At 37.4% G+C, this 13,659-nt stretch overlaps 1 protein-coding gene across 1 annotated transcript; it reads right to left on the minus strand.

Moving 5' to 3' along the window:
* Positions 1-5,991: 5,991 nt before the first annotated feature.
* On the minus strand, positions 5,992-12,867 carry LOC106138942 (uncharacterized). The gene is made up of 6 exons (XM_060953093.1): positions 12,574-12,867; positions 12,048-12,155; positions 11,086-11,385; positions 8,176-8,296; positions 7,116-7,289; positions 5,992-6,826 (listed from the first exon to the last, which is right to left on the minus strand). Exons 1-6 carry the CDS (start codon positions 12,865-12,867, stop codon positions 6,012-6,014), a joined length of 1,812 nt encoding a protein of 603 aa, XP_060809076.1. The 3' UTR covers positions 5,992-6,011.
* Between the last annotated feature and the right edge of the window lie 792 nt (positions 12,868-13,659).

The raw sequence follows: 13,659 nt of genomic DNA on the forward strand, positions 1-13,659 counted from the left end.
AGTAAAAAGCGTGGGGTGCATTTTACTTCATTTTCATAACTCTCTTGTCATAAATATATGCTAATAGAATGATTTTAATATTTACTACATCAGGCACCCCACGCTTTTTACTCTGATTTAAATTGTTTTGTTTATAAATTTAATTTTGTTATAATTTTAATCCGAGGTAATTACTACTACAACTGACTATAACTGATTGTTCGACTTGCTACTACTGTTTTATAATTCCTTTGTCATTAATTTTTATTTTCTATTTTTTAGTTTGATTAGCAATAAAAGCGTAGTTTTTTAGTTTTTTTTAAACTATTATTTATTATAATAGAATCTGAAAGCCTTACCTACCACTTCTACACATTTTTGACAAATCTTTAGAAAATTCGTCTTACCCTAGCTTGGAAGACAAGTAATGTGAGTACACAAATCTGGGAATTATTCGTTTAAGTCTGTATATGGCAAAATATTCAAAGATTCGTTCGGTTATTTTAGTGTTCACCTTGTGCTGATTTCCTATGCTATCTCGGATCTTTACCTTGATTTTAAACACTTATAATAATCTCATTCTGTATCTATTGTATTATACTAACCGGCGTCTTGTTTTATTTAACTATAGTCTTGTATTTTCGATTTCTCTAAAATTTACTACATATAAAATGTTTTTGTCTTTCTGAAAAGGAAGTTTTTTCATTTAAATTTTTTTTATTTTATAATAGGCTAAATTTTGGTTAAATAAAACCGCTAATGGCGTCATGTCAGTCCATGCCGCGGGCGCAGTCGCAGTAATGCTTGGAAGGGGTTACAATTGGGAACATGCAATGATAAGTCTGGGGCCCAACTCATGCCCAGGTTCAGAATTTGTAATGTTAGCTGCGGAAGAGTGAGTTTTCTGAATTTTGGGGAAAATTCAGAAAACGGCCTCCATAACTTTATAAATAACTAGCCGTTTCTCACAACTCCGTTTGCGTGTTATTGGAAATAGTAGCTGCGGTCCCTTTGGATTCCTAGTCACATAATCCAGATTTTACATATTTCGCCAATAGAAAATGCTCATGATTTAGCTGGTCTATAATGGATTTCCATCAGATTTTCCAGATCTTCGATTTTTATACGCTAACAGAAAATGCTCATCAGGTTGAGCAACTTTTGTTAAGACGTCTTTACCATAATTCGGATGATTCAGCTGGTCTTTTTTCGATATTTCCTATAGTTTAGTTGAGTTGTTATGTTTAGACATCAGCTGTTTCAAAACAAATTATATAAATATGTTGCCAAAGCATAAGAGCTATACAAGTATACAACAAAAAGAGTTTGTTTGTTTGTTTGTTTGTAAATTCTTTATTGTACATAACAAATTATAGGTAATACATAAAAACATTAAAAATAACGACGTACAAGGGCGGACTTATCCCTGTGAGGGATTTCTTCCAGTCAACCAGGTATTTCAAAGAAATATATTATGTAAAGGGATAGTAGCTGCAGCTAGGTACAATGACAAAAAGAAAAGGTAAAAAAAAAATAAAAAATAAAAATAAAATAAAAATAATTAAATATAAACATACTTAAATAATAAAACAATATACATACTTATACATACATAATATACACATACATATAACAACTCAATGCGTTACACGATCGAAAAATATTTTTTTGACTTGGAGTTTAAAGGAGTCAAGAGAAGTAGCCGTTCTTACGACCGCAGGCAGTTTATTCCACAACCTAGCAGCGAGGACGGAGAAAGATTTGGAATAGGAATGCGAGGAATAAGCAGGAATTGACAAAAAAGGAATATTACAAGCACGGAAACGATTATCAAGGACACGAAGCTTAAACTTCTGGAATAAGTACGGTGGACAATGGGGATTATATAGGACATTAAATAGAAGGTAAAGGACATGGCAGTTGCGGCGAAGTCTGATTGGAAGCCAATTAAGCTTGTTACGAAACTCAGAAACATGGTCAAATTTGCGCAATCCAAAGATAAATCTGATGCACTGATTCTGCAACCTTTCCAGCCTGTCAAGTAGTCCCTCGTTGAGATCTAAATATGCCACGTCTGCATAGTCAAGGAGAGACAATAAAAGAGATTGAGCCAGAAGAACTTTAGTACTAGTGGGAAGAAAATTTTGGAGACGTCTCAGCGAGTGCAGACTTACATATAATTTCCTACTAATCTCATTTGTTTGGGGACCCCAAGACAAACATTGATCAACAATGATACCCAAATTAGTCACAGAAGAGGAGAAAGGAATAACATCATTGTTGAGCATTAACTTGGGTACCAACGTGCAATCAAATCTGGAAATATAATATGAACTACCAATTATAATAGCCTGAGATTTAGCAGCATTCACCATTAGTCCAAAATTTCGAGACCACTCAGCAATCTTGGTTAGGTCAGAATTGATTTTGTGTATTGCAGAATTGAGATTTTGAAGGGGTGCTGCGGAATAAATTTGGAGATCATCAGCGTAGAGATGAAAAGAAGAAGAGAGATTTTTAGTAATGCCATCAATATATATGGAGAATAGAATAGGAGAAAGGATACCGCCTTGCGGAACACCGGAGCTTACATCACACCAATCAGAACTAACATTGTCGACTTTAACAGATTGACGGCGACCTGAAAGATATGAATGAAACCACGAAAGAGGAACTGAAGAGAAATTAAGAGATCGCATAACAGCAAGCAGAATATCGAAGTCGATCGTGTTGAAAGCATTAGTGAAATCCAGGAGAACAAGAACCGTAAGTTCTTTGTTATCAATATTAGCACGAATATCATCCGTTATTTTCACCAAGGCCGTCGTTGTGCTATGTCCTTTACGAAAACCTGATTGATAGGGACTTAGTAAATTATGTTGGAAAAGGTAGGATGTGACTTGCTGAAGAACATGAAGCTCAGGAATTTTGGAAAGGAATGGAAGAATTGAAATCGGACGGAGCTGAGAAGGAGATACCGGATTAGGTTTTTTTGGAAGAGGAATAACAATGCTGTATTTCCACTCTGAAGGGAAAACCCCTGTAGAAAGTGAACTGTTCACAATTTTAGCAATGGCCGGTGCAATCAGTTCAGCTATTGGTTTAATCATATCCACTGATATGCCGTCATTACCTACAGCCTTCGTGTTTAAAGATTTTAAATAAGTAACTACTTCTTCACAGGAAATATCAGAGAAGTTAAAGGAAGGAATATCAGGAAGAGGTTTGAGAGAAAGAGATGTTAAAGTTTCCTGTTTCGCAATATAAGAGTAGTTTGAAGAAGGATTACCGAAGAATTTATTCAACACATTTATATCAAATGATAAGTCTCCCTCAAGCCTTTGCTTCCCCACGCCCAGGCGCTTAAGGAAATTCCAAAGTTTATTAGGAGGGCAGTTCTTTATGTTGGAATGGATAAAATTACGTTTGGCTTCACGACACTTTTTATTGCAACGATTGCGCAGATCAACATACATATCGCGGTTTTGCTCCGAAGGACATTGGCGCAATTTAAGTTTAGCCCTATCTCTCCTTGTCATCAAAGATTTAATATATGAAGAAAGCCAAGGAGCAGGATGATGCTTGACCCGAACCGGATGCAGGGGAGCATGCCTATCGTATATAGCCAAGATGGCTTTATTGAAGGCAGAAACCCTGGCATCCATGTCCTGAGAAGAAAGAAGGTCATCCCAGTCAATTGCAGCAACATCTGATGCTAGGAGGTCATGATCAATGGCTGAGAAGTTCCGTAGCAACATGACCCTGTGCTTACGTTTACGAGTGCGAAATTTAAAGGAACCGTAGATAAGATCATGGGCAGAAAAACAAGGAGCATTGAATTGACCATGCCTCGCAACAATATTAGGGGAGGAGGTTATAATTAGGTCAAGGAGAGAAGGCTGACCATTATGAGGGAAGTGAGTGGCATTAAGGGGAAGGGTGTGTAAATCCAACGAGCGAAGAAGGTACAAAAGAGATTCAGAGCGAGAGTCTTTCTTGAGAAGACAGGTATTGAAATCTCCCATTATGAGTAAATGATCATATTGATTACGATAAAGTGAAAGAAGTGACTCAAATGAGTTGAAATAATTGATATGTAGGGAAGGGCTGTAATAAACACCCAAAAGTATTTTTGTAAAATTAAGAGAGATTTCAAGAAAGAGGTGCTCCGGCGTCTGAAAAACAGACGGAGACTGTGATATGATCTGACAAGGTATGTCACCGCGAAGGTAAATTGCCACACCCCCACATCTGACCGTTTTTGACATTCCATTTTTAACAATAGTGTATGTCCTATCATTTCTTATAAGCCTAAATCCAGGAAGAGGAAACATAGTAGAAGGAAGTGAAGGTTTAAGAAAACTCTCGGAAACTAGAATGGCATGAATAGGAGAAGAACAAAAGGAAGCTAAAAGGGCGTTATAGTGTTCAGGAATACTTTGGGCATTAATGTGCACAACATTGAAATTTTTAGCTAAGGTCGAGAAGGTATAATTAAGGTTATTTTCCAAAGAGCTAAAGTCATCCTCTTCTACGCTTAAAAAACTCCCAGAAGAAGAGGAAAAGGAAAAATATTCCAAGTCCGAATTATCATCTAATACATCCGACATTGAGCTACACAAGTATGTATAATAAATAAAATAAAATAAAATAATATTATAATCACTGTGTGTTTGTAACGTAATTAAAACGTAAAACACAGATTTCAAACTTGCAGATACCTTCCAGATTGATCAAAATAAAAAATAATAATGAATAATTAAAAAAAGAAAAACAAACAGTTGCAGGATATACCTACATAACATTCAGTAAAATTCGATACAAAAAAGAAATGACAGTCTTATTTAAAATTATGCATATGCCAACGACAGGGCAATCTTAAAAAAAAAAATAATAAAAAAAAAAATATTTTAACTAGTGACATGACAAGTGACAATGACATTGACGCATGCAATGACAGATCGGAGTCGTTTTGGAAGTAGTAGGTAATGCAAATAGTTCGCTTTGTTTTGTGAGGTAGATCTAGTAAAATAAAATTAATTGTGATAAACAAGCAAAACAGAAGTGTAACAGAAAAATAAAGAAATAATAATGCGAAATTTATCTACCCCACAAAAGTTCAAACAACGCATGAATTAGGAACATCAAATCATTTATTAACTTTGACGAAACCAAGTCACTTTTTTGTGGCCTTTTGGGTTCTACAGCTGCGGACCTCCTTGGGCTGTGAACGACCGAGAAAATCACCAGCTTGAGCCCGCTGCGCCACAGGGAATGTTGCAGTAGTAACGTCAGCCGAGCCAGTACCCGCTGTCACTTTGAAATTACCAGCGGCTCTTTCCTCCAGGATAGAATTTAATTCTCTCATCGTCGTTAATTTACTATAAGCACCTTTAGAGTCCACAACTACAATCTTGCCGTTATTCGTCCAGCAGCCCTTGACTCCCAAGGTCTTCCGTGCCTCCAGAAACACAGCATGCCGTGAAGCAGTTAAAAACTCCGAAAGGGTCAAGCCACTGCCCTTTAAGTTCTTCTTTGCGGCCCAAACAGCATTCCGAGTGTTAGTGTCAATAAAGCGAATGAAAATCGGACGTGGCTTATCAGGTGAACGAGCTTTGCCCATGCGCCAACATGCTGATATGGAGCTGGGAGTAATGGGGATCAGGAGCTTGTCACAGCATATTTTTCTGACATCTTCAACAAGATTCTCATTTTTACTGCCAATGAAACCATGAATTAAGAGAATGCATGAACGTGATCTCATTTCGGTTTCCTCTAGCACAGAGAGAACAAGTTCCAGTTGCCTATTGACAATTAAGTTAAGAGTTTGATTCAAATCCGTTCAGTAGTTCTTCGAAGTAATTTTTCGAATATATAGGTAGGTACCTACTCAATGTACAATTTTTTTTTACTGTTTTATTATATTTAGGATTGATGATGAAAGATCATAATTGAAACGAAAACAAGTTGATCAAACGTTTATTGCGATTAAATTCCATTATAATTCCTATATACGAATCACTGAAACTTCACTAAACATCCAAGCTGGCTCTAATAAGTCCGGAGAAGAAGGGATTTGGATCTAATGGGTTGAAATTGGACCCGTAACGTCTAACCACCTCAATGTTACCAGTCTGAAATATCTGCTCTAAGCCAAGTCTCACCAAGGCCGCTTGTGCTGGGTCATAATTATATTCCACACCTTTCGCATTCTTCGAGTAATAACTCAAATCCTGATACGGATTTTCTGAAATCCTCGGAAGAAACTTTCTACCATATCCAACAGACCTTTTATGTATTTTCTTCACGACGTGATCAAATTTTTTGAGGTTATGTTTGACAGTCAAAGAAGCTGTGTGCCGCATTTTCTCTAAAGTCCCTTTAATTAGTTTTATTTGCTCTTTGTTTTTCTCGTAATGGATTCCGGCTTCTTTCTTCATGTGATCTCGTAAAGCGTGAAACGGTTTTTCGGGTATTCTTAAATGAATATGTTTTTTGAACAAAGATCGTTTCTGGACGGATTTTACTGGTAATTGATTAGGAACTTCGAAATTCCGGTTGCTATTAATCTCAGTCGCATCCAAAGGATTTGAATTAACCCAGACTTTGTGTTTTCCGTAATATTTCATTAGTTTCAAAAGCGGACTCTCCTCGTCTATAGACCGTTTCCTGACGGTTTTTATATTGACACCTGGCATTTCAGATTTTGGCGCGAAATTTTTGGCGGCAGCCGTATCGGCTGTCAAAAGAAGTTCCAACGATGAAGATTCTGGGAGAGAATCAGAATTGGGCGGTGATATCACCCTCAAGGTAGGATCTTGAGGTCTGCTGTTAGCAAAACTGGGATCTGTAATAAATTGCGATTATGGCCATCATTATTGCTCGCTTCTAAAAACGAGTAAGTAAGAAAAACAAGATGATGAAACTTGTACTTTCAGGAAAATTAAAATATACCTAACCGTGACCACGAATTTCAGAGAACACCTGACTCTTCTGCTCATGTAATCAAAGAGATCCGTTAAAACAGCAGAACGCAAAGCTTTCCACAAAACTTCATCATATAAATAGGAGTTTAGATCTCAGCATTGGACCAACAGCTGGAATGGAAGAATATGCTACGATGGAAGATCCATTACCTCTGCTCTCATACGCTCGTTGGACCAACTCGGGCAGCGGCAGCGGGTACCGGCACCTCTCCGTGGCTGGCTCCGAAGAGTTTGACTTCATGCAATCCATCATCCTTTGCACCACGTCACGAGGTACGTTGTCGAATGGTAGTTGAATTGATGGGAGCAGGTTTGTGGGGGGTTCTGTTAAAAAGAATTTAGTATATCCAATCAATCATGCAATCTTGCGTCTTTGCAATGCTTGATGTACCTACATGGATCATGTCACATGATTCGGAATATAAAGGTGCTATAACTAATATTATAAATGCGAAAGTTTGTATGCCAGTATGGATGTATGTTACTCTTTCACGCTACAAAACTACTGAACCGATTTCGATGAAATTTGTTATGTTGGTAGCTGAAGACCCAGAATAACATATAGGCTACTTTTTATCCCGGAGTTCCCGCGGGATTGATAGGGTTTCCATGCGGACGACAGTCGCGGGCGGCCTCTAGAATATTATTTGCGAAAGTTTGTTATGATATGTAGATGTATGTCTGTTATTACCTTTTCAAGCAAAATATTCGTATTTTGATGAAATTATAGGGTAAATTTTAACTTGTATATCAATTAAATTAAACTTTTTATCCCGACATTCCCACGAGAGCGAGACCCCGGGGCGCAGCTAGTTTTGATATACAGGGTGACTTTTAATTCAACTGCATAAATTTAACTGTTAAGTGTACTCATCTAAAGGATATTTAAAAACGTTAAAAGAAAAATATCGGTTCATATTTCACAAAGTACGAAAAAAAATAAAGGTATCAAAATCCACGATCACGTCATATCACCCCGGCCGGCGGAAAAGCGACGCGTAAGATTCAGAGGTCAACGACTTTAATTAATTTCTTTTTGTAGTATTGGTCTTCAATAAAGCGTGTGACGTAGTTTTTGAGAGTTTTTTAAATGTGAAAATGATGACGTTTAATTTAAATAAAAATAGGCTCAAACGGCTCAGAAGCATGGGTATAGTCTACGTTTAAAAGGATGCAGTTGTTTTAAATATCACTCTGTATTTTCACTCACTGGCAGTAGTAGTCTGGTCGACGAACTCTTGTACATTTGGCTCATAGCCCGTGTAATGAGCCAGTCTGTCCAGAAACCACGCTAGCTTCAACAGCAACTCGTTTTCTTCTTGCTCGTAATACTGAAATAGAGGATATTATGCTTGGTGTCTTCTTCATTCCCATGGATGTCGTAAAAGGCGACTAACAAACTTGGGATTCTTTTTCAGGCGATGGGCTAGCAACCTGTCACTATTTGAATCTCAATTCTATCATTAAGCCAAATAGCTGAACGTGGCCATTCAGTCTTTTCAAGACTGTTGGCTCTGTCTACCCCGCAAGGGATATAGACGTGACTATATGTATGTATGTCTTCTTAAGTGAATAATCGTCTAGATGACAGCCGCAAGGTCACTGGTTGACATTAACTGTCTTCTATGGAGGGCGTTAAATATTGTTATGTTAACATTGTGTGAGGTACCGTGTTTTTCCCGGCCCAAATAGAAAAAAAAAATAGACTACTTCATCATGAATGTCGTATAAGACGACTAAGGGATAGGCTTATAATCTTGTAATTCTTCTGAACGTGACCTTGCAGTCTTTTCAAGACCGTTGGCTCTGTCTACGCAAGGGATATAGACGTGTTTTAGTATGTATGTTTGTTAAATATTTCTACTTATCCTCCTCCAACGGCTTAAAACACGAAGGATCGAGGTCACATTGTTAACCTTGCATTGCAACCTGTCACTATTTGAATCTCAATTCTATCATTAAGGCGATACATCATAGATTTTGGGTCATTTTCACTTGGTTTTTTCTCATAAAATATAACTTGCATCGTTTCAATATTTTAGGATATGAAAGTTAATATATTCAATTATATTTGTGGAAGATGAAAACACGATTGGAACAAAAATCCTCGATCAAAAAAATTCAGGAACACAAGTCTAGATTTCGATTATTTATCTCAAACTATAAGGATTTAAAATTTGAATTTTGTACCAAATTGAAGATCATTAAAAAATAATAACTTCTGGAAGATGAAATTTCGATTGGATGTTTTGTTTAGACGTCATTAAACTAAATATATGAAAACAGGAATTAAAATTGTTGCGACAATAGTACTGGACAGTAGAGTGTTGACACTTTATCTCTGTCTCATTCCTACACGGATAAAGCGCTGTCCTTTGTAAGCGTGCCTTCACTCCGCGGATCACATTCTCGGACGCAGGACCTGTGCCAGTCGCTCCGAGCGTCGTTGAAAAATATTCTGCGAAGTATTTAATTTCCCACATTCATTTTGTTTGAATTTATTTCTGTACATAATTGTCAGCTCAGGTTAATGAATTGTGTCGTTGATCTCTGAATCTTACGCGTCGCTTTTCCGTCGGCCGGGGTGATATTACGTAGGTATTTAGGATCGTGGATTTTGATACTTTTTTTTTTTGGTACTTTCTGAAATATATTATAGATAGTTTAGGTTAGTTTTTAATACAGTTTATTTGTTTCGTTTAGTGTAAATAGGTGTATAATTTTACGTCATGTTAGCATGTTAAAAAAAAACATGGAAGAGCTTCCCATATGGGACAATTTAGATGGTGGGTACTAATTACACTTACTAATAGATAGACATATAGATGCCTACTGAGATTTTCTCCGCAAACACTGAAGGTGAAAAATATTTCATTTAATACCGGCTTGTGGCGGGGCGGCAGTAGGTAGATAGATAGATAAAACAACAACAAACAACAGCTCCGCCGCCGTCGGTTATACTGTCACTAGTTGTTGCCCTGGTCTTTGCTTACGGAAACAGTACTTTTTACTGGATGATTGTACTTGCTTGGTACTTACTCCTAGGTAACTGTATTATTCAGGGTACCTCCTCAGCTGCAAGACGTCGCAGGGTTTACTTTTCTTCGCTTTCTTCATTTGGCACGATCACAATCATTATCCCATTATTTGATTGTTATTAATTTTTAGGAAAAATAAATTGTCTCCGATATCGTCGTTGACAATGTCCGAACAGAGAAGTGCGGATGGTGTGGAGTCGACAGTTGATATTATGGACTTAGATAGTCATGGCATTATTCCGACGCCGACATCAACGACAACCCAAGATAGAAAACCATATATAGAAAACCATAGGTTCCGTAGCCATTTGGCTACGGAACCCTAAAAATATATGATATACATTACTATGTAAATTACCTTTGATTGAACGAAATCGAATAAGTAATTACGAGTAGTTTTTTTAAAAACATTACAAACTTATTCATTTTATACAAAATTTTTGCATACATACATACATACATATCATCACGTCTATATCCCTTACGGGGTAGACAGAGCCAACAGTCTTGAAAAGACTGAAAGGCCACGTTCAGCTATTTGGCTTAATGATAGAATTGAGATTCAAATAGTGACAGGTTGCTAGCCTGTCGCCTAAAAAAGAATCCCAAGTTTGTAAGCCTATCCCTTAGTCGCCTTTTACGACATCCATGGGAAAGAGATGGAGTGGTCCTATTCTTTTTTCTATTGGTGCCGGGAACCACACGGCAATGCCGGGAACCACACATCCGCATCTATATCATTGCTTATAATGTAATTTAATATATGTATGTTTTTTTGTAAAATTATTTTATTGTATCAAAAACAATAAAATATTCTGATGCGGACTCCATTGCATTCGCAAACTTTATTCGGGTTACGTGAGGTCGCGCGCCAGCGGCTACGGTGCGGCGGCGATCTAGCGGGGCAAGCTGGTCGGGGGTGAGCCCCGCGCGGGGTGAGCCTCTCGCCCGCATCGAGGTACATGTCATCTGAATGTAGCGCCTTAAGCCAAATAGCTGAACGTGGCCATTCAGTATTTTCAAAACTACTGGCTCTGTCTACCCCGCAAGGGATATAGACGTGACCATATGTATGTATGTACCTTATTATATTTAGCATCGTATACGTTATCCTCCAGTCTCTTCGTCGCCCATAACGCCAAATCCGTCAGCCTTCTCACATGCTCTCGTCTCTTAGTGGCCCTTGCGCACATTTCCATGGAGTCCCGGTTAGAGAACCCAGGGTTCAACTCGGAGAAGTTAGTCGAAGTGAAATTGAATTGGGGCACGTCTGATGGGGAGTAATTGGACGTTTGGAAGTCGCTGGTTTGGGTGAAGTTGGAGGAGGGGAATGGGGAGGGGGGAGCGCGGCCTCTGGAAGACAGGTTGGTTGAGTTTCTCGTCTGTGGAAATGATTAGGAACATTATGATTTGCCTTTTGTACGTACCTGCGATTTGTAAGATCTACTCTCTCCTCTCGCAGATTTAAAGAATTCTATAAATATAAAAGACTTTCGAGTATTAATTATAAATCTGGTTGGATTCGTTTTAAGACTAGGAGCTACCTCGTAATCTACCTGTATTTGCATAATATTTATCTTTTTGAGATTAATTGATTTGTCTACCTCGTAAGTGATAACGGCGTAGTTATCTATGTATGTTTGTGTTTATTATATTATATGGTATAGAACGCTGAATGCTGATATGCAAAGAGGATGCTATAGAACAAGCGGACCGCAGGCCCGAAGCTTAAGGGTAGAAGGTGCAATTAGGAACACAAAAAAAAGTGACAAAGATTTTACAGAACCTGCAGGCTTAGGTACTATCATCTTTAAATGCGAGCCAGTTTAGGGCCTTAACTGATCTGCATCGCAAATTCGTAGGTACCACCACGTTAATTAAACGATCCAGTTTCACCAAATCTTAGCACATCACAGCCAATTAATTTGGTTCAACTTGTAATCCACACTTCGGCAGTTTTCTTTTGCTAACTAGTATTCCTTCTACTTTTTAAATTCTTAGCTTTATTCTGAATTAATAAGTGGAGTTTAAGTTAAAAACTTACCTCGTTAAAGCCCATTCGGCTGCAATTCTTCAAGACTTCAGCATAACGTTCAAGTGAGCGCTTCAAGCCGTCCAGATAAATGCTGCCTTTGCGCACTATATCGTGAACCTACGATTAAAACGATTGTTTGAGAACGAAACGATTACATTTTTATTAATTTTGTACATTCAAGACTCAAACAAGACAAGAACTGATGGTCAATGTGGGCAAAAAGTTCTCGAATGGACCGCGTACCGAAAAGCGCAGTGTAGGACGGCATCCGCGAGATGGACCGATGATTTGGTGAAGTCTGCGGAGAAACGTTGGATGCAGGTCGCCTCCTCCTCCACAGAGTGAGGTGGATGTCATTGGGGGAGGCCTATGTTCAGCAGTGGATGATAAATGTATAAAGAAGTTTATTTATATATATTTTTCAGTTTCATTTTGTTAGAAGGTTGTGAAAGTAAACCTAAATTCGAGGCATCACAGGCATTCTACAAATCTATGTATGTCTACAATAGAATTAATTGACGGACTATGTACTTACTTTCTTTTCCATGTAACCTTCATGTTTGTAAGCCTCCGCATAGCCCCGGTTGTCAAAATCGTCATCTTTATTTTCATTCACATATTTATTGTAATAATAATCATCAGCATTATGGAAACTATTCGGTTCAACGTTATTATAATACTTCGTGTCGTTAGATATCTGAATAGCATTTTCGTCCCTGTTCTGACTGAAAAACAATTTTCGCGCGTAAGGCAAGTCTATGGTCCATGATGTCACTTCCGTCGCTGCAACCGCCAATAATGCAAGGTAAATAGTTTTTCCGGAAGCCATTTGAAAGTGAGAGCACTGCCTTTTCTGATTTAAAAATAATATTTTATTTACAGAAAGTTAACGACGACGCACATTTTACGTTGATACAATTTCTAAAAATAAAATGTTATTATTTTTTTAACAAAATACGTGTTTAAACTCACGTATCAACAATACAACTGGGAGGTGGAAATTAAGAAACGTTCGGATCGGATGTTCAATTTTTTTGCATAGGTAATTATTAGTTTCCCGCGCCCGTGCATTGTCTATTAATGAGGTTAGGTAAACCTATAGTTTCCTTTCAACAAGATTCGCTATCGCTAATGATGTAATTATTAAACAGTCCTATAAACACTGCTTTTATAAATTTTATTACGGTAAGTAGGTATTTAATAATAGAAAGTTAAAGCCGTGATTTTTAGTAGTTTCGCAATGTAAGCATATTTATATTGTTATTTATTAGGTATTTATATCTAAGGTTTTCATGACATTTCGTCGTGTTAGGTACCTACCTAAATATAACTTTATATAGGTACCAACTTCTAAACTTTAACAGTCAAACAGTTGGTAAGTATTTAATAATAATTATTATTAAATACTTATAATTAATTTCAATTCCATTAGCAACTGACGAAGTTATACAAATTTACGAAGAAATTCAATATAAAAAACATTGTTGCGATTCTTATCCAGTGAAATACCATTACATTTGAGAAGTGTTTAGATGTGAAAAACTACTATGTCCTAGAAGCCATGAATGACCCCCAATCATTGCATTGTTTATAAGAAAATTTGCAGGCTAAGTTCGCACGA

Source organism: Amyelois transitella, chromosome 31 (genome assembly GCF_032362555.1).
Source record: "Amyelois transitella isolate CPQ chromosome 31, ilAmyTran1.1, whole genome shotgun sequence".
NCBI classification, from domain to species: Eukaryota; Metazoa; Arthropoda; class Insecta; order Lepidoptera; family Pyralidae; genus Amyelois; species Amyelois transitella.

What these genes read in the sequence shown, in the direction of transcription:
- LOC106138942 (XM_060953093.1), bottom strand. Translation starts at nt 12,867, where the DNA reads ATGGCTTCCGGAAAAACTATTTACCTTGCATTATTGGCGGTTGCAGCG. An exon ending in ACGATGCTAAATATAATAAG is followed by an intron (nt 8,297 to 11,085) that starts GTACATACATAC and finishes CCTCTATTTCAG; the next exon opens with TATTACGAGCAAGAAGAAAA. An exon ending in ACGAGCGTATGAGAGCAGAG is followed by an intron (nt 6,827 to 7,115) that starts GTAATGGATCTT and finishes AATTTATTACAG; the next exon opens with ATCCCAGTTTTGCTAACAGC.